This window comes from Pyrus communis, chromosome 2 (assembly GCF_041283825.1).
Source record: "Pyrus communis isolate YQ-2024b chromosome 2, ASM4128382v1, whole genome shotgun sequence".
Classification (NCBI taxonomy): domain Eukaryota; kingdom Viridiplantae; phylum Streptophyta; class Magnoliopsida; order Rosales; family Rosaceae; genus Pyrus; species Pyrus communis.
This window is the reverse complement of record NC_142566.1, coordinates 27,443,953-27,468,038: the sequence shown is the minus strand read 5'-3', so window position 1 is coordinate 27,468,038 and position 24,086 is coordinate 27,443,953. Positions and strand designations below refer to the sequence as shown.

At 35.5% G+C, this 24,086-nt stretch overlaps 2 protein-coding genes, 1 long non-coding RNA gene, 1 other non-coding gene and 1 pseudogene across 5 annotated transcripts; 2 read left to right on the top strand and 3 right to left on the bottom strand.

Annotated features, from left to right (window-relative positions):
* Positions 1-467: 467 nt before the first annotated feature.
* On the bottom strand, positions 468-3,799 carry LOC137748955 (mediator of RNA polymerase II transcription subunit 17-like; annotated as a pseudogene). The gene is made up of 9 exons (XR_015960178.1): positions 3,521-3,799; positions 3,212-3,410; positions 2,999-3,112; positions 2,804-2,888; positions 2,125-2,508; positions 1,588-2,046; positions 1,179-1,496; position 1,121; positions 468-986 (listed from the first exon to the last, which is right to left on the bottom strand). The product of XR_015960178.1 is annotated as a mediator of RNA polymerase II transcription subunit 17-like (transcript).
* LOC148698857 (uncharacterized) lies at positions 972-2,613 on the top strand. The gene is made up of 3 exons (XR_015960179.1): positions 972-1,081; positions 1,199-1,863; positions 2,206-2,613. It is a non-coding gene; the product is annotated as an uncharacterized LOC148698857 (long non-coding RNA).
* Positions 3,800-7,657: 3,858 nt separating the features above from the next.
* On the top strand, positions 7,658-9,514 carry LOC137746441 (uncharacterized). The gene is made up of 2 exons (XM_068486455.2): positions 7,658-8,272; positions 9,227-9,514. Exons 1-2 carry the CDS (start codon positions 7,763-7,765, stop codon positions 9,380-9,382), a joined length of 666 nt encoding a protein of 221 aa, XP_068342556.2. The 5' UTR covers positions 7,658-7,762; the 3' UTR covers positions 9,383-9,514.
* Positions 9,515-13,490: 3,976 nt separating this feature from the next.
* LOC137749059 (uncharacterized protein At1g15400) lies at positions 13,491-14,465 on the bottom strand. The gene has a single exon (XR_015960177.1). It is a non-coding gene; the product is annotated as an uncharacterized protein At1g15400 (transcript).
* A 1,933-nt stretch (positions 14,466-16,398) lies between these two features.
* Positions 16,399-20,051, bottom strand: LOC137746905 (NADH-cytochrome b5 reductase-like protein). The gene is made up of 13 exons (XM_088690047.1): positions 19,778-20,051; positions 18,972-19,013; positions 18,725-18,801; positions 18,484-18,543; positions 18,323-18,373; positions 18,057-18,111; positions 17,874-17,944; positions 17,742-17,793; positions 17,420-17,497; positions 17,108-17,197; positions 16,895-17,008; positions 16,726-16,794; positions 16,399-16,622 (listed from the first exon to the last, which is right to left on the bottom strand). Exons 1-13 carry the CDS (start codon positions 19,934-19,936, stop codon positions 16,557-16,559), a joined length of 984 nt encoding a protein of 327 aa, XP_088546173.1. The 5' UTR covers positions 19,937-20,051; the 3' UTR covers positions 16,399-16,556.
* Between the last annotated feature and the right edge of the window lie 4,035 nt (positions 20,052-24,086).

Sequence of the window (24,086 nt, the reverse complement as noted above, 5' to 3'; positions counted from 1 at the left end):
AATACCATTAAATCGTAATATTAAGTGGCATCACGAAAGGTTTTTTTTTTAATCACCAAGGAATTAATAAAACAACCTTGTCACGAATTAGGTTAATTATCACGAATTTATTATTCTTTTTTGTATTATATGGAAATATGAATTCAAACTTGACTGCAACAAAAATGAATATTGTCCTGACTAATTGGCCTAACAAGCATCTACCCTTCTTTAATTTTTATTAAAGAGGTGAGATGGAATGGTGTTAAAGTCACGCCCATTAAAAAGTTGGCAAGGGGTGATTGGCCCAAACACGAAACCTCCAGGTTCCTTCTTTCCCAGTTGACTCCTTTCTTGTTGATTGCCTGCTTGGAAGGCAAGCAAGATAATTCCTGGCTTTGACCATGCTTGTAGATATTTCGGCTGTCGGGTCGGTCAGGGCGGGCCGTGCCGACCTCTAGCCGGCCTATCCGGGATGCTACAGCTACTGATAATATCCCTCCCAACTACTTACATTTGATTACAATAGTCAACGGGGGCAAAAATACCCCACTTGAAGGTGCAAAGGACATGCCACAATTGGTTATGGGATTGTATATCGATTACACGACAACATTTGTACGTAGAAAAATGAAAAAACAACCCAAAACTACTAGCTAGAACGTTATCACGCATGCTTCATCATCAGGTACCGCCTCCGTTGCACAGGCTAACCAAGTCCATCAGCGTCCAATACAACACTTCCAGGGATAGTTGACCTAAAAACTTCCTAGTTTCTGACGCAGCATCCGAAGTGTCTATACTGAGTTTTCGTTCCTCTATAAACCTGCCGTCTACGACCAACCACCATGAGATGCATCCTTCACTGTCTCCTGGGTCCACATGTGCCACCATGCTGCGTGTTTCGCCCTGAACCAGCTCAAGTGACAAACAAAGAAAGTCTCGGTTTGCCTTTATTCCAACTGCAAGAGCTTCTTCGTGAAGCCAGCGAATAACTTGACCTGCAACTTGTTTCCAAATTCCACAACCATGTTAAGTATAAATGAGTCGTAGTGTACCACACACAATCATAGGCAAAGAGAGACATCAAAAGACACCGACGGTGTGTTTGCCAAGAATCTGTCAAGTTTCACAACATTACCCTTTTTCTTTATAAATTAAAACGACTTATAACCCACCTTTACAAATATAAGAGATACCTGCTGCAAAATTATCACAGGTAGATCTGCCAAGTTGCAGTCGTATCTGTTCATTGAACAAATTTCCTCAGAATTCCCATTGAACAGGCCAACCATATTCGGAGCACCTTCCCCTTCTACATCGAGGCAATCATCTGTTACAACCACCTTAGTATGAAACTGAGACTTGGCAACGTTCCCCACATGACGCATGTCAGATGCTCGGGTTTGACATGCATGTAGAATGGATTCAGGAATCTTCACAGAGAGCATCCATGATGATGTCTGCGAATGCCAAGTGGGTTGAGATAACAGCTGCAGATATGGTACCCCTTTAACCTACAGAATCATGGACACAAGTGACAAAAAGTTCAATCAAATAAATTCAAATTCAAGCATTGATATGTCTTCACAAGAATTTGGACTTTACCAAATTTTCCAGCTCTGTAAGAACTTTGTTTGAAAAGATTCGATGAGCCAAAGACATGCAAAAATGGCCAAGAAGTCCGGACCCTTCTTTGGCTGGTTGACGATACTCGAGCACCTGTTGTTGTTGGTACATCCTTTGCTTTGACAAATACATGCTGGTGAAAAATCTGTTGCAGATATATTTAACAACTAATTTGATCAGGAATTACTGGCATTTTCTTTGGGGTATCCGGTTTATCATCCTCTGGGAACTGCAAGCCATCCAATGTGTCCAAAGGTAAAATTGCATTCTCTATGTTCTGGGTGCTTAGACTGTCAACCGTTTGTTCATCTTTAGACGGGATAAGTGATATGAACACAGAGGTTCCATGGCCTCTATTCAGTTGTAAATAGTTTTCTTGTATTCCAGTTACATTGACTCCTAAAGTTTGGTTGAAAGCTTCACGATTTACCAAATAAACACCTGGACCATAAGAACAGGAGTTAAAAACCATTAAAATGAAAAAGCGATAAATAAGAAAAAATTAATGTGTAAAATATACCTGCTCATCAAATATTGCTTGATGAACTTTGCGAAGAAGTGAATGCATTTCTTTAACACACTTATCATTACTTACAGATTCTTTCTCAGCCTCCCTTGATGAATTGATTTTGGTTTTACTGGATTCAATTGGATTATCTGCTGGATTAGCACCAAGAAAACCAAATTGATGGGATCAAAATGAATTTGGAGGTAGATTTATTGCCAGTATGCCAGCCGAGTCATATTCAACACGAGCTGTAGACAGAGCAGACGGCCGAAATATAGCAGCTGGATCATATAATGAGTTGTCAAACAGATCAATGGTAAAGCCTTCATTTCCAGAAGCTGAAGCTGCCATACGCTGCCGCTTAACTTTCCAATTCTGCTGTAATCTATCCACTTGCCAATATACGAGATAGAGAATATTGTTCAAGAATATATGAATACTATTGTACCGAGTTCCTTTCACTCATGCACAAACAGAGTATCACAAATTTCAAGTTACCCAAATTCCTTTATGCAAGAAGAAACCAACGAGCTTATTGAAGTCGTTTATAAGTGATATGAACAACTCACGCAGAAATATACGCAATTAAAGCAAATAGCTTTTCTTGGTGATAAGAAAGAAATCAATGGCCAAAAAACTAACATCAATGCCAGCAATGTGGAGCATCATCAAACATTGCAGACTCACCTGATTAGAGCAAGTAAAATCTAGCTTCTCGAGCAACCTGTCGGTCCAAAGCCTTGGCAGACTGCTTAAAGTACTTTCCAAGATGCTGAAATGGTAATCGATAACACATAAACAGCTATCCACGAACAATCAAAACAAAAAGTTACCAAATTTACAAAATTTACGAAATCTGGAACCCTGCGAGAACAGCATCACCCTGAAGCATTGAAGCTTGGTTGCTGCAGACACAGCAAGATCAGACAGAGCTTCATTAGGAAGCGGCTTTGGACGCGTTCTGCTAGCCACCGTTACAGCATCGTTTGCTTCCACCTGCACACATTCACATTCCATTAGAATCACTCAATCACAGCATGCATTGCTCCTTGAAATGAAATCTGTCAGAAATCACCCGAGAATTGAAAGACTTACGGTGTTGATGAGATCGATAATGACAGAGAGCTCCTGGTGCGCCAGCTGCAAGTTCTCCACCATGCTCAGCCATTGCCACTGCGTTGCGGCGCTCTCTTTCAAGCTCTTCTTCTGCTTCTTGTTCTCGTCCATCCCCACAGCCCACGCGAAAACGATTCTCCGAATCAAAATCTGCCGCTTCTCGTCGTAGCCTACATCACTTTAACCAAAGAAACAGATAGTTGGGGTTTCCGAGAAAATCCAAAGTTGCCGTTTGGTTGCCGAGAAAATAAAATCAGCCGAAAAAAAGGGTGAAGAATAACGACGTACGGAGGAAATTGTTCGAGGCCGTTTTCTTCAATGACTTCCAACCACTTGATGGGAAGCTTGTCGAGCGAGATTTCCATTTTTCCGTCCATTTCCTCTCGATTTTTCCGGGAATGTGAAAATTTGCAGAGAAAATTCGGACAGAACCGTTGGAGGAGGGAGTTGGAAGCTGGTCACTGAAAGGGAAAATTCGCGGATTCAGTCGAACTGTATAAAAAGACATATTTGACCTTTTATCTCGATTTTAGTTTTTCTTTTTTTTTTTGAACTCGATTTGTTCTCCTTAACTTCTTGAAACTCTATATTGTCCCAATTTTATCGGATGTCCCCGAAAAGACCCTTAACTTCTTGAAACTTAATGACTGTAATGTACCATATTTGTCCGAATTTTGTTAACTCTGTCAAATCATGTTAACTTTGCTAAAGTGACAATAACAACCTCAATAATTTGGTCTTCCTCTAAGACCAAAACTGTATTGTAATTAAATTGCATCAAACAACGGTTAGAACTTGTGCGTTTTAATTGTCCCGTCATGTCCATTTGTACATGATTTTGGGTTTATAGTTTCCAAATTCATACATATTGTTTAGTGGATTAAAATTATAAATCAAAATATGAAACTTGAACATATTCTTTGCATGGTCTCAACCTTCTGTATGTAACTATTTGTCTCGTATTAACCCAAATGAATTTGGCACCAGTGAACAAACGAAACCTAGCCGTTGATTTCTTCCTTCACTGAAGAGCGGGCTCTTGATTTCTTCCAACCGAGCTAACAGGGCCGTCGGTTTTTCCCCTCTCATTTTTTCCTACCCAAATCCTTGACACGCCCACAGTGCCGCACTTCTCCATTTCCTACCCAAAAAAGAGGTCCGCGGCAGCACAGTGACCCTTACAGTGTACAGATACACCAAGTATCCAAATACCGGAGCCCAAGTCCACAAGAATACAGGAGTAAGGGGTGAATTATCTCAGGTAAATTCTAACTGGGTGGGTTTAGAGTTTTCGAGAGAGATTTTGTTGTTTTATTCGGCTCTAATCTCCCTCGAAAACTCTAAACCCATTTATTGTTTCAGCAGTGAGATAAAAGTTAAAAAATAAAAAATAAACTTACCTACAGCATATGAGCACTATTTTTTGCAGAGTTAAATATTTTAAACTGTTTTAGCCCTTATCAAGGAAAGAAAATAGAAGAATTGGGAGCTCCCTTCAGTCCAAAACATAGAGCTACTATTTTATTCATAGCCGCTGGTTTGGGCTGCATGGAACTCTCATTTCTGCAATTTTCACACGAATATAGACAAGAAAAGAGAAAACGGAAGCTGAGAAAGATGAGAAGGGATGAAAATGGTATGTGGATTTATAGTTAGTCATGGCTTGAAGATGAATGCCAAAGCATTGATTGTAAGAACTGTGACATCTAACTGATCAAGAGAATAATCCTTATTTTGATAACATACAAATGCAAAGGTGAAATCAAGTTTTTCAATTGCTTCCCAAAAACAGAAAAATATTTCCAATTGTTCTTTGCATCCAACCTTTATTCATTTTTTTCCCTTAACTGTTTCATTGACTTTCATCCCCCCACTCTTGACTCTAACTACAATTTAGCTACTGGATTTAGCTAGACTTAGTATCCTATTAAATCTATTGGCCTACCCTTACAAATATTGGAAGCTTTCTTCTATTCCAAACCTAACCAATTTGTTGTCTACTTAAATGCTCATTTTGCCTGCAAAGGTTAGGTAACTCAAGTAGTTAAGAACAATTACTCCGGCATTTGAGGTTCTACGTTTGATTCCCAGTTACAGAATATTGCTTGTATAAAGAACATTAGGTCATTTTGCCTTACCTTACACTTACATGTTTATGTAACAATTGCAAATGACATCATGATTTGCTTCAAAGAGGCATGTAACTCAAGTAATCACTCATTTACGTAAGATCTTGCATTCGACTCTCCAATCGCTTTCAAAGACAACTGTATCACTTGCCTTACACTGTTTATATGAATGCATGAAGATTGAGACTGAGGGCTCCTCTTCCCTTAGTTATCAACATGGACCCTCCTCAATGAAGGGTCTGTTGCTGAGCTTTTAACCCACAAACATTCTGTAGCAATTGGGTGGGGTGTCACTCAGGAGCTTCCAAGTCCAAAGTCTCCACATGCAGATTTATAATTAATACATACATACATACATACATTCACCAATCAAATTCATAATAGTCTTCTAATTAACAAACATGCTCCCTACAATTTATGTAAACATATAATTCAGAAAGAAAATAATATTGAGTCTGTGCTAACCGTACATGCATGTCTCAAAATTATTTAATAAAGTCTTTTTTATTGAAGAATATCGGGTGAAATTTATTTCACATTTCTTTTAATAATTCGAACTTTCAATTTATTCTCAAATGCTCATTGATCAATATTTCTTGAACAAAAATCAAACACATCGTATTAATCAAAAGTGAACTGCACCATCATGAGGAAGTAAAATTTGACCATCTAATTTTTTTTTTATTTTAAGATATTTCTGAAGAATTACTTTTCTACCTCTAAGCATGTTGGAAGAAAGATAGGACATGTGATCCTGTTGACTCGGGGTTGATGGTGATGCTTAATTAATAGATAAGTATATGCTCATCCTGTAAGTTTCATTGACTGAAAATCTCTTAAACCAATGCCATGAGTAGTTTATGTAATACCTCTTTTCTTGCTCCCTGATTTTCTCCTGTATAAATCTTATAATACTAAACTACTTTAATCTACGTGAATATGATTTTGAACTAAGGAGAGTAAGAGGCGGATGCAACTTCTTGACTAACTGACCAAACCGATATATTCCATGAGTTAGGCTTATGATAATAAGCCAATGTTTACTTCCATTCCAATGTAACAAATTAAAAAAAAAAAAAAAAAAAAATGAATAGTCCAGTATAAGGTTGCATACGATAAACGTTCTCTTCTGACCGTCAAAAAAGAAAAACTGGCTTGGAGTCGCTTTTTTTTTAATCCAGTATAAGAAAGAAAATTTGCATTCTTTGTAGCTCTTAATAAGGAATATCATAATCTTTTTATAATTTGTTGATCATGTTAATTTTTGGGAAAGGTGCTTTGAAGAAAACAAAGGTTGTTAGTTATAATGCAGAGAATTCTTTACTAACATATTCTTCCCTTCCATCCCTTCTTCTTATATATTATTTTTTGTCTTATTAGATTTTATAAAAAAAAATCAATATAAGATGTTGACATAGCTTAACCGTGACCGTTCAAATAGGAAGACATGGAAAGATAAAGAGATTAAGAGGGTAAAAAATCTTCTTCCTAGTTATAAAGCATATACAATATATAATATCATAGTCAATTCTTCAATGTAGGAGCTACAAATTTACACGTATAGATTTGTGCTGTCATATCTTGTAATTTAATTCTACGTGTATATGTGTGTGTGTGTGTGTGTGTGGATAAAGAATACCAGCATACAGCAAAGACAACAAAGACAGCGACCATTTGGTTGTGTACCAGAGAAATAAGCGGTGGAACGTAGGGGGATCTGGGGGGTCCTCTGCTGCTGGTCTCCAAAACAAAACCATATCACCCGTCGGGGACCAACACGCCCCAACGAGTAATTACCAATGTCCACCAATATCCAAGTATCTAACTACCACCAATTTCAAGCAACAACAAACTCGTAATATCATACGACATACATGCATCTACAATTAACATAAGTTAAAATGGGCGATCAACGATAGCACTCCTAAAAAAAAAAAAATAAAAAAAAAAAAAGAAGATGACTAGTAATTAACATAAATTGAAATGCATAGAAACAGACTGGTCTTTAACACAAATCGAAAATGAAAATCTAATCCAACAAGCAAGCAACACATGCACGACTGAAGATAACATTATTCCAAAAAATACCTGATTCCAGAAATTATTTAAGATTGACTGGCATAAATCAAATATGGTAAACGACACATCACATTACCACTCCTAGTCAAAATCAAGAAATGTAATCCGCAAAACTATCAATCTCAACCTCATTTTAATATCCAAGATTACAGGCAGAGTCACATGGTTTGCTGCTATAAATTATGTTACCATCCTAATCAACCATTAATTAATACCCCATTGATTTTCCTGGTGATTCCAAACAGTCCCCCTATCCTGCATTATATATTTTTTGTACCGCCATAACAAATGAAAGGGTAAGAGAGAGTCTGAGAACTGAGAAATGGCGAGTAGCACTCCCAGCCATGAGAAGCAGAAGAGGGGAGGAGCCATGTCCACGTACCAATACAATCCGAGCAGCGGCCGTCACTTAAAGCCGGAATCCAAGCCTGTTACTACAATGGCGGATAAGACCCATGCTTTACGAAACTGGTTCAATTTATCCATGAGAAAACCAAAACCTAGTCCGGAAATTGATGTAGTCCATTGTGACGAGAAGAGGAAGCAGGGCGGGAATGTTACTTATAGTTTAGATGGTAATTTTGGAAATGGAAGACGAGGAGGAGGAGGCGGAGGCGGAGGAGGAGGGGAAGTGATGGTGGTTGAGGCGGCCAGGAAGTCGGTGTCTCATGTGGAAACAAATTTGGCATCAGTGGCTTCATTTCTTCAAGTGAAGGTGTTGGCCTCTGATATGCCGGGATTCATGCAAGTTCATGCCTTCCGCAGCGCCAGACGAACTTATGACAGCTTGGAGAAGTTTAGCTCAAAACACATGGCTTATAACTTAAAAAAGGTACGTTCCAAATTTAAACCCTAGCTAGATCTACATATATTATGTTATAGTTACTTTATTTCATCAGTCATTTGCTCTTATTATTAATTAAGATTAATTGTCCAAAGCAACCGAGGTAAAGTTAATTAGCACAGTAAATGAAAAGGTTTATGAAATTTGACGGAGAAAATTTGTCCTACCACCAGTACAATCAGCAACGCTCAAGAATCTCTTGAGGGCGAAGAAGCCCAAGACAATTGTCTGGGATAAAATTATTTTCCTCTTTGGTTCTTGGGATACAATTGGTTTCTAACTTCTAAGTGGAGTTTCTTTTTGGAGTTTACTTCCAACCATCTCTTGTTTGGATGATTGGATTCATGTGTGATCATATTCATATGGTGATACATACAAACCCCACAGACAACATGGGTTCAATGAATATATAAAGATAGAAACATTGAGATTGATTCACTGACCAGATCTGATATATTTCTTGGTGCTTCTATTTAAGATTCTCAAGTGTTTTTGTTTGTATAAGATAGTCACATGAAAATGGTGATAAGATAGATTCTCTTCTCGGTCTCTTAATCAATATGAGGCCACTTAACAAATATTTGACGAAATAAACACATAGTTGTATACAACAACTACCAATCAGTTATAAGACAGATTTTTGTCTCGTTTATAAGGCAGCCTTTCTCCTCTGACTCTCTATCAATGGGGCCACTTGTGATCCAACGGTTACCCATTGATCAGATGATTTCATGAGATAGGTTGGATCTTGAATCAATGAATCTGGATTCGCAGCACTTGTGTTTCTGCACTAGTTGTTCTCCTGTCTGCAAATCGGAAGTGGGTTCATGTTCCAGCTGCTTCCAACAGCCCATGTGTTCCAATTAATAACAGTTCTTCTCAAGGTGATTAGTCACTTAACTAAAATTCATTGACTAATCATGGGCTCCATGATTTATGCAGGAGTTTGATAAATTGTACGGGCCGGCATGGCATTGTATCGTGGGCTCGGGTTTCGGGTCGTTCGTGACCCATTCAACAGGTTGCTTCCTATATTTTTCAATGGAGAAGCTGTGCATTCTCTTGTTTAGAACAAAAATCCAGAAAGCTGTGGACTGATTGTTGTCTGTATTTAACTATTTATTTCTTTTTTGTGGGTTGAGATCATTACTGTATTATTAAACAAGAACACTGGATTAGAGTGTGCATATATAATCTCAAATATTCGACCTTAATTAATTATTTAGTGGACATTTTGTTCAAAAAACTTAATTAGTAAACATAGTCAATTTTTTGTTGCAAGTTTGGTTCATGGTCATATTGAAGTCGTGGAAGCACTAGAAGGAGCAAATATGGGCATAATCACATTGGTTAGAGCAGATGTGTTTTCCTTTATGCACATGAGTTTAAATCACCGCTTCTGTAATTTAGATTAGTTTAAAGTAGAATATCGTCCACATAATTTAGATTGAGCTCGTGGACCATGTTAGCCAGAGATGACCTGCAATTCTGCATGCAACTTTTGAATTAGGGTTTAAGTTTATAATTTAATTACCACATTCAGCTTTTCGATTAGGGTTTCAGTTTTTACCTTATGCAGCTTTTCATAAATCATTGGAGAGACTTGTTTTTCAGGTCAAACATAAATTTCAACTGCAAGGTATGTATGGTTTTGAAAAACAAGGAATGTGACAGGTGGTTGAGTTTATCGTTTTTGACGTCGTTGGGCTCTAATTAATTAGGGTTTTATTGGTTGTCTGGTCTTGCATGTGAAGCTTGTGGAGATGCAAATTAACATGACATAGGATGCTATATGCTTTCGACGAAACAAAACAACGAAACAAAACGTACGAGAGAAACAACGGAAGTTTTGGTTTAGCTAAAATTGGTTAGAACGATATGTTTCTTCTCGAGTTTGAATCCTCCTCCTTGTAGTCGAGATTAATTTGAAGTAGATTGTCATTTGTATAAAATTTTGAGAGAAACAACATCACAATTAGTGAAGTAAGTAGAGAAGAGAAGCAATCATGAGTAGGTATGGAGAAAAACAAAAAGAAATGGTGGGATTAAGAGTCAAGCATGGGTTGCCAGATTGGTCTGGAGATCTGACCATTTCGTGGTCCCTTGTGGCTGGCTGGTTTAGTTGAATATGTCTAATAAAGCATAAGAATATACGCAATGGGGCGGTCAGGTTCTTCTGCTGCGGCTACTGATTGCTAATTTGCTAATTAATTTGCCTTCTTCTATTTTTCCAAGCATATAATAATAGGTGAGATTATGCATGATTAATCAGTTTTATTATCCCTAAGCCTTTAAATATACAGGAACGAGGAAACTATGCTTGTTTTGGAGGCAACTATGAAGTCACGGAAGGTCTTTCCGGAAACGCATCATTTCCCTTTGATTTGGACTGCTAAATAAATCAAATACAATAATTTTTAAAATTCGAAGAACACTAGCAACTTTTTAATTTAAATTTTCTTATTATGTTGTTTCGCCTTTTCTTTTTGTCCTGTAATGTTTCATGATTATTGAATCGTTTATTTTCTAAGTCACGTTAAACTCTTAATCTTATTGTAATCAGGCGGAATTGGAGGCCAAAAAATCATAATTATGTTTCATGACCTTAAAAATATTTGACATCAATATTCAGAGGCGGATTTCAAGGCGAGTGGAGGTTGTTGCTCTTACTCCAATTCTCTTCTAACTACAAAGTTTTAAAATTTCCGTGGAAGTTAAAACTCCACCATGGTTGCTGTGGGACAAACTGTTTAACAAAATTTTCTGAACCCACCACTAACAATTTCTTCTTCATTTTTTTCATAACAATCTTCAGAAGAAAAAAAAACTCATATCCTCATATGGTGTGGATCCTTAACAGCTCGACAACGAAAAAAAAATAGTGAATAAATAGATTAGAAAAGTGAAAATTGATTGTTTTGAGGAAGTTAAGTAGAGGAAAATGTTACTGTCAAAATCCAATACACCTTATCCTTATTACATACGTGTCCTTACAAGCCAACAAGCCCCGAAGCAAGCCAAATAGCCAATAGAAAATTGGATTAGCTGTCGATTTTGCCACACATTCTTTTAATTAATTATTGTGTCTGGGGACCAACCAAAGTAAATTGTAATTTTCTTCAAAACTAGTCCTATTTATTTGTATAATCCCACGTTATTTTTTAGGTTGTTTCAACCTAGACGTTATCTATTAGTATACTAGGAGCACAGTCTAATATATCAAGTATCATAATACAAGTATTTATTTTTCTTCTTAATATTCAACCACTTATATTATGACACTTGATGCACTAGATCATATTTTTGGCGTACTAAAATTACATGTTTCTTGTATCGTTGGCCAAAAATTGCTGAGCTCTAATTGGTACTAGAACTGGCTTTTGGTCTTAAAGTGTAATCATAATAGTTCACATGCACTGAATATTTATAAAATTGCAGAGTTTTAATATTTTTCCTTTTAAAAGCATAAAAGAAAGAAAACGAAGCAATCATACTAGCTCACATGCACAAAATATTGATAAAATTGCAAAATTATGAGTTTATGTGAGGGTAATATTAAGATACTGAAAATTCTGAGGATTAAAATGAAAAAAAAAATCATTAAATAATAAACAGTTAGTTTTGAACCATAGCGTATTCTTAACGAACTATCGTTTATAAATAGATGTACAAATATTTATTTAAAAAGTAAAAAACTACTAAGCTCCTTCGACATCTCTTCATTTACAACATATTTCAGTTCGAAAAACAGTAAATTCGCACGAAAATTCCTCGTAGTACATCAATTTCTTTTTCTCTTGCACTTTAGCATAAGAACGTTGGAAACTTGGGGGAGTGCACGTTGATGTCAAGGACTTCTTTCATTGTAGGGTATTCTTAAACAAAATTAAAATAAAACTCTTAAGTAAAAGGCCACGGGTACTAGAATAATATGATGCCCGGCCCTTAATTTTCAAAAGGCAACAATTATTAGAAAATCATTAGAATTAACAAAAGTTTATGCCGCTTAGTGCTACGATCTAATGGTATTCTTATTTACTGGTAAGTGAGAGATCTTTAGTTCGATTTTTGTCAAAGGTTAATTGATCATTATTATGTCAACCCATTGTGAGACTTAACTCACTCATCCACCACTTTAGTATAGATATTATCATTTGTTCAAAAAAAAAAATTGCTAATTGCTACTCACCAAACACCAACAATACACAACAATTTCTGACATTATATCAACATAAAAAATTGGAGACAAATCCGTTACACCACTTTTTCACATAAATTTTGTCACACATTTTTATAATGTACTTTAACGATCCGAATCGTTAATTTTTTAGATCTTAGATAATATCTATAAAAAATGTTTCAATTGTTATATATTATCTAACTTTTTGTAAAAATATAAAAAATGTTTCAATTGTTATATATTATCTAACTTTTTGTAAAAATAATTTATAAATAATATTTTTAAAAATAAATAAATCAAATCGTTAATATATATTATAGAATGAGTTCCACAAAAACACAATTATTTTGTGAAAAAAAAAAAAAAAAAGTGGTATAACAAATGGGCCCTCTGAAAAATTATGTTGGTCTTATAACTTTACAAAAGTATGACGATAAGCTAGTTTCCAAAAAAAAAAAAGTAAGATGACAAGCTTTGCCCGCTGCCATCGCGTGGACGCATTATGCAATGCGCTGCCCTTGAAGGGGCGATATTGTAAATAGCTCATACAATCCTATTCATTTATCCCACATTGAAAACAAGTCAAAATCCTTTTACGAAAAGGCGCTACTTTGTTGAATTGATCAAATTTGCAGCTCCCACTTCCTTTGAACCCATCGTGGCCATCATTATTACAACGATTAGTGACAGTGACGGATTCAGAATTTATATCTCCAAAACAAGATATAACCGGCACGCTACTTCGATCGCTCTTTTAAAGCTTATCTTATCTTGGTCTTTTTGAGATATTTTATCAAGTATTTTGCCGTTTTAGTACTTAAAAAAGAATATCAGAGAAATATTTGTATAATTCCAAGTATAGCAATTGTATCCGCTAACTCCTAAGTGAACCCTTCAACGACATTCTCTAATTATGAATACAAATGAAGATTCGAACTTAGAACATCTTCGATCACTAAAAAAATTAAGAGCTCCTCGGTTCTTCGAATTGATAATCAAGAACAATTAAGAAAAATTAGAACATAATTGAGAATTCAAATGGGATATTACTGCAGCTCACCGGACACACCAAAAGTATTTAATTATACATTTTAACATTACATTACAATCACACCTTCTTCTCAGAAATTTTCCAGTATGCCGGTGGACTCGGTACACAAGTGTAATAACATAATTGATTAAAATTCGAGAAAAAAATTTCAATTAATTATACTAATACACCGTATGTACCAGACCGTATTTCCAGCATTAAATAATCCTTCTCCCCCCCCAATTCTCTAATAACATTAGAAAATTAAAATTAAAAAAAAAAAAAAAAAAAAAAAAAAACTTGGCATGCAGTGTTTTTCCAATTAAAACAAGAAACAGCTAACAAATTTTTAAGTACAAATTTCAAGAATTAATTAATTCTACGACCTTCGTTTGTTCGATTTCGGCCGACGCGCCGACGCCGGCTTCGGTTTTCCAAACGCGCCGCAGATCCCGCAGCCGGAGACTTTCGGGGAAGGCGGGTCCGTCGCTTGTGGCGAAACTTTGACCGTCCGATACCCCTTTCCTCCGTTGGATCGGCTCCGCTCCATGGTGGGTGCTGCTGTGCCGCCGCCCTGAGCCTGCTGAGCTGCCTCTGCCTGCTTCTCCGCCTCCACTTGGTTCAGCGCCCGCTGTAGAAACTTGTCGTCCCAAATCAACCCCGACGAGCCCTGCCTCCTAAACGTGCTCTCAGACCTCTGAAGCCCCTCAGCCATCGGATTGATTTCTGAAATTTTTCTGATGAATCTCTGAATCTACGATCTGGGTTTTGTTTCTGGAGTCTGGATGGTTCGATTTATGTGAATTTGGTGGATGGGATTTGGAATTTGGGATTGGAAATTTGAAGTCCAAGTAGCTGCAATGGTGCGTGTTTATTTATTTATATGGTGTTGGACTTTTCTTGCTGCTTTGGGGTGCAGAGAGAGAGAGGGAGGAGAGAGAAAGAGAGAGAAAGTGACAAATGAATGTTAGGGAGAAAGAGATTAGGAGGTGGAATCTAATCGCTAATTTGCGATTAATTATATGAATTACTGTGTCTTGTTTCAGTGTTCCTTTTCTTCCTAATTATTTTTCAGTAACTAAAGAAAACAATTAGCTTGGTCGTTTCTGTTTATCTTTTTGTTTGATTTTGATTCTCAGTCGAAAATGCGAAATAAGGAATTAGACAAGCGTCTAAAATTAAGAAAGAACGAATAAATGTTTTAAGAAAACTCTAAAATTTAATTGATATTCGGTGAATATAAGTTGTACTTGGAACTGAAAATCCAAATTGAAATTCGAAATCTTATTAGGAATTTGAAGATCTTGTAAAGAAAGAAGCATCAATGAAAACATAACCAACCAGGAAAAGAAGATAAAGAAAACATAAAGTTACCTAAAATACTAATATTTCTAAAATAATAAAATTCAAAAGATTTTTTATGTCCTTTTATAGCATCTCCAACGGGGAGATGCAAAAACTATGTTTTCATTGCATTTTCCGCTTTACGTTTTAATTTATATTTTTTAGGTTTTGGCCAACCAAAAAATGCAAAATATTTTACATTTTTATTTGAGATACCTTTATTGTTGCATGAATTTGTACGTCCAATGTTCTAACTCGTGTAAAAGACGTACTTAACGACTGGAAGCTAAAATTTGAGTTGGTAATGATCTTTCTTTTTGCCAGACCAATGCCTAAGTTCAATTCCCTGTCGACAATTCTTCTTGGTGAAAGACCTGTAAAAAAAAAAAGAAAAAAGGGCTAAGACTCCAACGATAAGTCTTCAAAAAGGCTTGTAATATGCTCTAGTCTTTAAATGGGTAGCCTCCCCTCGCTCTAAAATTTTTGTTCCCTAAAAAAATTAAAAGAGAAAAAATAAATTACAGCAAAAATTGTATATACAAAATTAAATTGATTATCTTCTCACTTAAATATTTAATTTCTAACTCTCTCTCTCATTACAAGACAAAAAAACGTTACTAAACGAATTTGGAGATTGTCAAAGCTAGCAAGAAAACCTTCCAATGGCATGTCGACTTCTGTGTACATAATGCTCCAATTCAACACTGGTTGGTCGACATCTGTGAACAACCAGTGTGGGCCATTAGATGGATTCGGGTCGAGTTACCCGGAAACAGTTGAACATGAGTCCCCACCTGGTCAATATTGTTGTTCTAATCTTCTAAAGCAATGCGTTTGACTTAGCCAAAAAGGAAATGTGTTTTTTGACTGATTATTTCTCCATCGGATGCTTTGATTAATCGATGCTTAACTGATCAACAGTAAACGTTCTTGACAACTTGAGTTGAGTCAAAGATTTAAAGTACAAATTGAATAGGTTGTGATCAATTAAAATGAACTTGAACTTGAATCTAGTCCCTTTTTTGTTGTGTTAAAATGTATGATGGACATGACTAGACATGATGAGTTGTGAATTCACGATAGAGTGAGTTATCTAACATATCCTAATACACAGGTTACAAGTTCTGTCTTACAAATCTTTGCCAATCCAATCCTATCCTAAGGCTCAATCTTATCTATCCCACCAGGTATTAGGCTGCCGTGCGGATCTCTTCTCCCGTGCATGCCTAAGTGAACCACGTCGAATTCGACCGCTAGAGAAAACTGCATTCCCCTGAGTGATTCACAAGGGCTATTTCCCACTTCAGATGCCAATCTTCCATGCAACAGCCTACCCGTACCATACCTTTTAGGCCTTTTCCTGCTTCTGCCAAACAATCCAAGTGATTCGCGCCTTCTTGATAAGCCGGTAACTGAACGACCATCAGTCAACCTTCGCCTTCTCAGGCGGTTTCAGAGATACGTAAAATCCCTGTCTGTCTGCCAATTCGGAATCGAACATTATCTCCTTTCCGTAAACAATGATGTGCAGAAAGAGAGATGACATTTCGTCCCCTCGAGTGGACAACACAACAAATTTCATAACAAAATATGTCCCATTCAGTATTGTTCCCAAATTTATTTGGAAGTCGAGTTTGAGTTGTGTATGCTTCCTAATAACACAGTTTATTGCACACAAATTTGAAATAAAACTTAGTAAGTGCTTCTTGTAAGTGAAATCATCCTTGCTGAATCAAAAATACCATTTCTTCAGTGTACCCGAGTTCTTTTAGTATGCCAGTGAGCTGCAACAAAGCAAACAGAAACTTATGAGAAAAAAGAAATAGAAACGGTAATGGACTAAATGGTTTTGCCGCAATTAAAAAGCAGGATACTGCCCTTCTTTACCTCTCCTTGCGATCGGTCTTGAGCCTTGTCACCAGATATATGTTTCATCATCCCAGGAGGACCACATACCTGCACAAGCAATGCAGGTCGATCGATGAGATCTAATGAAAATTGAACTAGAAGATGATATCGACAAGTACATAGTGCCTCTGCAGTATGTAACACTTACCAGGATGAGAGTATCTTCACCAGGAGCAGGTAAGCCTTTAACTGCCATATCCTTTGATATGTAACCTTTTCCCCCATTCCAACTCTTTGTTGGATTATCTACAGTGTAAAATACCTGCATTTGGTTTCAAAAAATAAAGCCACGTTTCATGAGAGAGACCATCCAAATTTGGAGTGATGCAATGATGGTATTTTATGATGAGACAAATGGTACCTTTAAATTTGGGTGGCTAGCTGCAAGTATGTCGAGTTTCTGTTTAAGCAGTATGTCATCAGGGGAGACATTCGCATAAAGAAGTGACACCTAGGCCATCATCAATCGTCAATTTCACACAATTACAAAATATGCTGAGACTGTCGTATAGCGATTATTACATAGAATTGACATTGTTAAATATCACAAATATACTTACTCTATTATGTATATAAGTACACATATTAAAATGAGAAGTTCAAGATTTCAATTGGATAGACCGCAGTTGTGAATCTTGTGATGTAAAGACTAATGATATAGGCTCTCTCTCACCTGAGTTGTGTCGTCAGGATTTTTCAGTATGGCCTCAATAACCTGAAGCATTGGAGTAATACCTGTACCACCGGCAATCTGTAACAAAGAATGAAATCGCACTTTCAGACAAAGAGACCACACAGATTTATCATACACCAATGATCTTAATTTTTGTAAGTATTCACGTGTATAGACACACAATGCAAGAAAGAACTGAACACCACTACCATAATTGATAAAGCTAACGACGATGCAAATGCATGCAACCCATGAGATATTCGTAAAAGGTGGAGAAAATTATTATATATTATATATTGAATTCTATACAAGTAGCTCATACCATGCCTATATGTTTCTTCATGTTGGGAGTATATCTGAGTTTTTCAATGGGCCTGCAAGAAACAGATACACCTGATTAGAAGATGATTTAGAGCATATCCACTGCTATTACTTGTGAATGTGGATAAATTACCCCTTCACTTCAACTATGTCGCCTGGTTTTAAACTTGCGAAATGCTGGCTCATTTTTCCTTCTGGATACACCTGCATAGAGTTTCAACAAAAATGAAAGAAGCTTGAATTACATCTAAGGGTCAATGAATCCTCAGAAACTTAACCAAATCAAGCGAATAAGTGAATATAATTGACAGCATACCTTAATTAACAAGTCAAAGTATCCCTTGGCATCTGGATCTGAAATAGGAGTATACCTGAGCATAAAGGTAAACTGAATAAACACTACAAGTCATGCAAATGAAAATACACGAGGTGACTGAAAATCAAAAAGTAAATTCAATAACTCATACAAACAGCTGCAGGTAAGAGCAATACAGAATTCAAAGACTTCCAAAGTTACATAATTAAGTCCCGGCATAAGGAGAAAATAAAAACAGCATTTAACATGAGGCCAGAAAGACTTACGGGCGTATGACATATTTTGGTTTCCCTTCAGCATCTTGTCCTAATGGAGCCCTAGTGTTACAGGATCACAGGGACAAAAAACTATATCAATGAAGTGACAGACTTCCTATCAATAAGGAATTTCAAGACAAAGCAGAGTAATTATAAACAGAAGAGTGTACCTTGTAAGGAGACATGAAGCAACATATAAACCCAACTTGGCATTCGGATCAAATGTAAACCTGCCAGTTTTGGAGAAAACTAAGAGAAATCAGTCACATTGATGTTTAGACATTCTACAAGAACATGAAATCAGGACATCTTAGTATTATTGCAGGTAATTGAAGAGCTAGTGCTTCTGATCAATATAAATTTTATTTCAAATAATAATTCTAAGGCATCTGGTGTGTCTTGAGGATATACCTGAATAATTGTGTATTATGGCTAACCCTTGCAGTATCTTGCAACTTAAATTCAACCCATTTGTCTGGATTAAGTGCTGAAAACACAGTAAACACATTTACCGAGCATGAATGTAAGGGTGAAAGAATTGGATGTGTGGCATTCACAGAAATTAAGCTTGATATACTAAGTTTCTAATCCGTTAACACAATACTTAGTTCATGATATAAAGCTTTGAGCTACGTATTTAGTCTTATCAAAACTCAACAACTTTTGGGCCAGTCTGTTCTTTGATTTCATCTAGATAGACCTGTTAAAAAAAAATAAAAAATAAAAAAAAAGGAAGGATTCTTAGCTCTCAATACAGAAGAAGAACCTGAATCCTAAACCCTTAATGACAAGTAAGTTGCTATACGGGCAAATATAAACCAAACCATAATGAGCAGGAAAAGACAATGAAAAACCTTTTATTGCATTAGGAAACCTATAAAACCAATAGAGCAGTGATTATCCATGAAAACGTTAATGTCGCTCAGAAGGGTCATCTTGCAGTAGTAAACCAGCAATAAAAGGTATTCTGATCACACACCGGGATATCTGATCCTGTGCTCTTTTCGTTTTCAAAGTTATACCATGCAGGCATACACAACTTCTAATTACTATCCGATGATGAACATCACTAACGCAACACCATAAATGAAACCAGTTCATCAAACGCAATCTACACTAGCTTGAAAATCCCCATTACTCCAAACATTCTAAGCTAATTAGACAAGAATCCAAATACATAAACAATTAATCAACAACAAAGACCTGAACAAACAAAATTCAAATACCTAATTATACTATCTGTAGTTTACAACTAAATAAACCCAGAATCGAATATCGAAAAGAAAACAAAAACACCATCACCAACACACCCATTTCTTTAAACGCTCAAAACCATCAGGAGAAATTATACTTTCTTAAAAAACCCAATTGGGGCCACAAAATTCCTGAGCTAAAACCCACATTGTATCAGTAATAAATCAACAATCTGATCAATACCCAGATGAAATGAGCAGGAGAAATTACCAAATCCGGCGAGGAATAGTAGCAGAGATAGGAGATTCCGCCGGAGACGGCTGCGACTGCTCCGAAGGGAATGCGAAAGCTGGACTTCGATTGACCTCGAAACGAGCTGTTGAAGGCGATCGGCGCCGCCTTGGCGAGCCTTTGGAAGAAGGTAGCCATTGGAAGAAGCAAAGCACAGATGCTGCTCGCCACTTGCCTTGCTGATTTCTCACTACTCTTGGCGACGTTTCCAGTTTCCACTTTCGTGGGAAAAGTCTTAACGTTTCTGGCGTGGAAGTCAGTGATTACTGGGCCCAATAGCCACAAGGCCCAATTTATGGATCGGATACTTTTCACTGGGTGGGCCGGGAATTCAAATATGGGCCTTGACTGATAAAGTTATGAGATATGGGTCGAAGCTTAAGGCCCGATGTGCTCTCAATTTCCAGTGGACCGGTGCCTCAATGTGAAAAAAGAAACCTTTCCTCTTGTGGAAAGTACCGATAATCATGTGTTTTATGAGTCCTGTTAAGATACAAGTATCTAACCAATACGAACACTTAAAAATATTACTTTATGAGTCCTATTAAGATATAAGTACGTAACCAATACGAACACTTGAAGAGAGTTTCACGTCAAATTTGTTGAAATTCGACATGGCCTTCCACGTACATAAAGTTTTTTGGGTCATATTTGTTGAAATTTGAGTGTCGATGAAAAAAAATTGAAGACAAAGAAGTAGACTCAACGACAAATTTAGGTTGTCGCACTTTTGAGATGCAATGTGAAGTCGAGAGCATCAGCATCCATGGATTTGGGGCTCAATCTTTGTTGAATTCGAATGGTAATGGAAGTAAATCCAAGAGAAGGAAGAACACATGATATCTTTACCAAAATACCCTTCTATCTTTTGCTTGAATACACGCCACATAAGCAATATTTTTGCCATGTCAGCACATTTTGTCACATTTTGACTTAATAAACAAAATCTCAGCAAAATAAAGTGAAAATCAAGTTTCAAGTTGCAAAGTAACGATATTTTCATTACAAGATAAACGAATTATGGTCTATTTATAACCAGATAATGAGATTCAAACATCTCATGATTATATGATTGAATTAGGATAACAATATCTCATAGCACCAATAGTATAGTTGGTGATAGTAAAACAATAAATCATTATAATCAATTGTAAATTCAACAAGTGGGATTAAAGAACAATAAACAAAATAAAGAACACAGGCACAATGATGACAGTGTTTTATCGTTTCTAATTTAATAGTGAGATTTTCTTGTCATGAGCAGGATTATATATATATTGTTAAAATTGATATATAGCGTTGTTGTTTTCATGCAAAATATAAGCCAGGAACGAACGACAAGCATGCAACGTGGGTCTCTCAACCTGAAAAGCTTTAAATATGAGCCAAGCAAAACACAACATTCATTAAGATTGCATGAATCTCATTTGCTGGGACAAGGAGGAGATCTAAAACATATTTTCAATGTGAGTGGAACACGATTATATACATCATGTGTCATTATAGAAATAGATAAATAATTAAAAAAAAATATTACTCTGATTGTATAATAATATATGACGTACTACTCTGTGTTGCGAACAAAAACTTCTCTCGTAGTTTATAACTGGTATACTATGCTAGCGGAAAAAAAAAGAGAAAAAAAAAGAAGAAGAAGAAAGATATTTAGAGTTGTTTATTATTATCTATACTATTATTAAGAGAACCCTCATTTTCAACTTTTTGCCGTCACTTTTGATACACAATACTTACATAAGAAGGGCAAAATGGTAATTTGTATCTTTTGAGAAAATGACAATCATATCCCTATTTTTCTTATTTTACTCACTTTTGATACACAATATTTACATAAAGAGTACAAAACAGTAATTATGTAATAGTAAGATAAAATATGCACTTATTAAGAGAAATGGTCCCACCATCATTATTTTTTAAATTTTAAAAACTAATCACTCCTTAATAAAAAAAATGTAATATTAAGATAAAATATGCACTTATCCATGGATTTGGGGCTCAATCTTTGTTGAATTCGAATGGTAATGGAAGTAAATCCAAGAGAAGGAAGAACACATGATATCTTTACCAAAATACCCTTCTATCTTTTGCTTGAATACACGCCACATAAGCAATATTTCTGCTATGTCAGCACATTCTGTCACTTTTTGACTTAATAAACAAAATCGCAGCAAAATAAAGTGAAAATCAAGTTTCAAGTTGCAAAGTAACGATATTTTCATTACAAGATAAACGAATTATGGGCTATTTATAACCAGATAATGAGATTCAAACATCTCATGATTATATGATTGAATTAGGATAACAATATCTCATAGCACCAATAGTATAGTTGGTGATAGTAAAACAATAAATCATTATAATCAATTGTAAATTCAACAAGTGGGATTAAAGAACAATAAACAAAATAAAGAACACAGGCACAATGATGACAGTGTATTTATCGTTTCTAATTTAATGGTGACATTTTCTTGTCATGAGCAAGATTATATATATACATACATACACACACATATATATATATATATTGTTAAAATTGATATATAGCGTTGTTGTTTTCATGCAAAATATAAGCCAGGAACGAACGACAAGCATGCAACGTGGGTCTCTCAACCTGAAAAGCTTTAAATATGAGCCAAGCAAAACACAGCATTCATTAAGATTGCATGAATCTCATTTGCTAGGACAAGGAGGAGATCTAAAACATATTTTCAATGTGAGTGGAACACGATTATATACATCATGTGTCATTATAGAAGTAGATAAATAATTTTAAAAAAAATATTTCTCTGATTGTATAATAATATATGGCATACTGCTCTGTGTTGTGAACAAAAACCTCTCTCGTCGTTTATAACTGGTATACTATGCTAGCGGAAAAAAAAAAAAAAAAAAGAAAGATATTTAAAGTTGTTTATTATTATCTATAATATTATTAAGAGAACCCTCCTTTTCAATTTTTTGCCATTTTTTCCTATTTTGCCCTTACTTTTGATACACAATACTTACATAAGGAGGGCAAAATGGTAATTTGCATCTTTTGAGAAAATGACAATCATATTCTTATTTTTTCTATTTTACTCACTTTTGATACACAATATTTACATAAAGAGCACAAAACAGTAATTATGTAATACTTAGATAAAATATGCATTTATTAAGAGAAATGGTCCCATCATTATTTTTAAAATTTTAAAAACTAATCACTCCTTAATAAAAAAAATGTAATATTAAGATAAAATATGCACTTATCAAGAGAAATTATTCCACCATCATTATTTCATACTCTTTTTAAAATTTTAAAAACTAATCATACTCCTTAATAAAAAAACAAAAAATAAAATAAAATTGTTCATACACAGAGTGTGTGCTCATCTGCTAGTAATTCTATTAGGAAAATGAGTCACGACTGCGAGCACCAAACATCCATTGATTGTTGTGAAAATTGGATGGCAGTCAAGTGTGGTAGATGCCAGCTGGCTTGAAGAAAATGTTATTTAAGTTGGAATACAGTCTGGTTCATTAAGTGTAATAATATAATTGATTAATTTTTTTTTTTTTTAATTTTAAACTAATTATATTATTACTCTTGATGTGTTGATAATCTCTTCTAGGTTTAGAGTGACGGTAGTATAATTGAAGCAAATTTGGGTTTGGCTGAAGCCGATTGGTCGGCTAATGCAACTTTACCGTCAACTTACTAATGAAAAAGGCAAAAACTCCCACGTAAGCAAATTGACAAAACAAAATACAACACATAATAAATAGTTCTACTTTTAATTGCATTGATGCATTTTGTTTGGTAAACTGTTGACTCTAATCTTCTTTGTACTAATTATTTCCTATATATTATGTAATTGATATGTTGTTCTTAGTAAAGGTTTCCTATTAAATATGTATTGTTATAAGCTTATATATGTATATTTTACGAGAAGCGATAAAGTGGTATTTCATTCAATATAATTAACAAATATAACGGGTGTCAATCAGGTACATAGCTCTAATGGTCAAAAAATTAATCTATATATCATATAGAAGGACTTATATGTCTACAAACTTTGTGATAAACCCGCACAATTGTTGTGTTCATATGTGGTAGCATATAGGTCACATGTTCAAGTCGTAGAAATAACATCCTTGCAAAGTCAAGGTAAGATTGCGTACGATAGATGTTTCTCCACCCTCTCTCTGACGCTCGCAAAGCAAAAAGCCTTGTTGGCTTAGAGTCATTCTTTTAACCGTTAGCTGATGAAATATGAACTTCACTAACATT

Excerpts from the sequence above, each read along its gene's own strand:
- LOC137746441 (XM_068486455.2), top strand. The coding sequence starts at position 7,763 with ATGGCGAGTAGCACTCCCAGCCATGAGAAGCAGAAGAGGGGAGGAGCC. Across the intron at positions 8,273-9,226 it reads TGGCTTATAACTTAAAAAAG|GAGTTTGATAAATTGTACGG; the intron begins GTACGTTCCAAA and ends TGATTTATGCAG.
- LOC137746905 (XM_088690047.1), bottom strand. The coding sequence starts at position 19,936 with ATGGCTACCTTCTTCCAAAGGCTCGCCAAGGCGGCGCCGATCGCCTTC. Across the intron at positions 17,498-17,741 it reads TGAAGAAACATATAGGCATG|ATTGCCGGTGGTACAGGTAT; the intron begins GTATGAGCTACT and ends TCTTTGTTACAG. Across the intron at positions 17,009-17,107 it reads CTAGCCACCCAAATTTAAAG|GTATTTTACACTGTAGATAA; the intron begins GTACCATTTGTC and ends AACCAAATGCAG.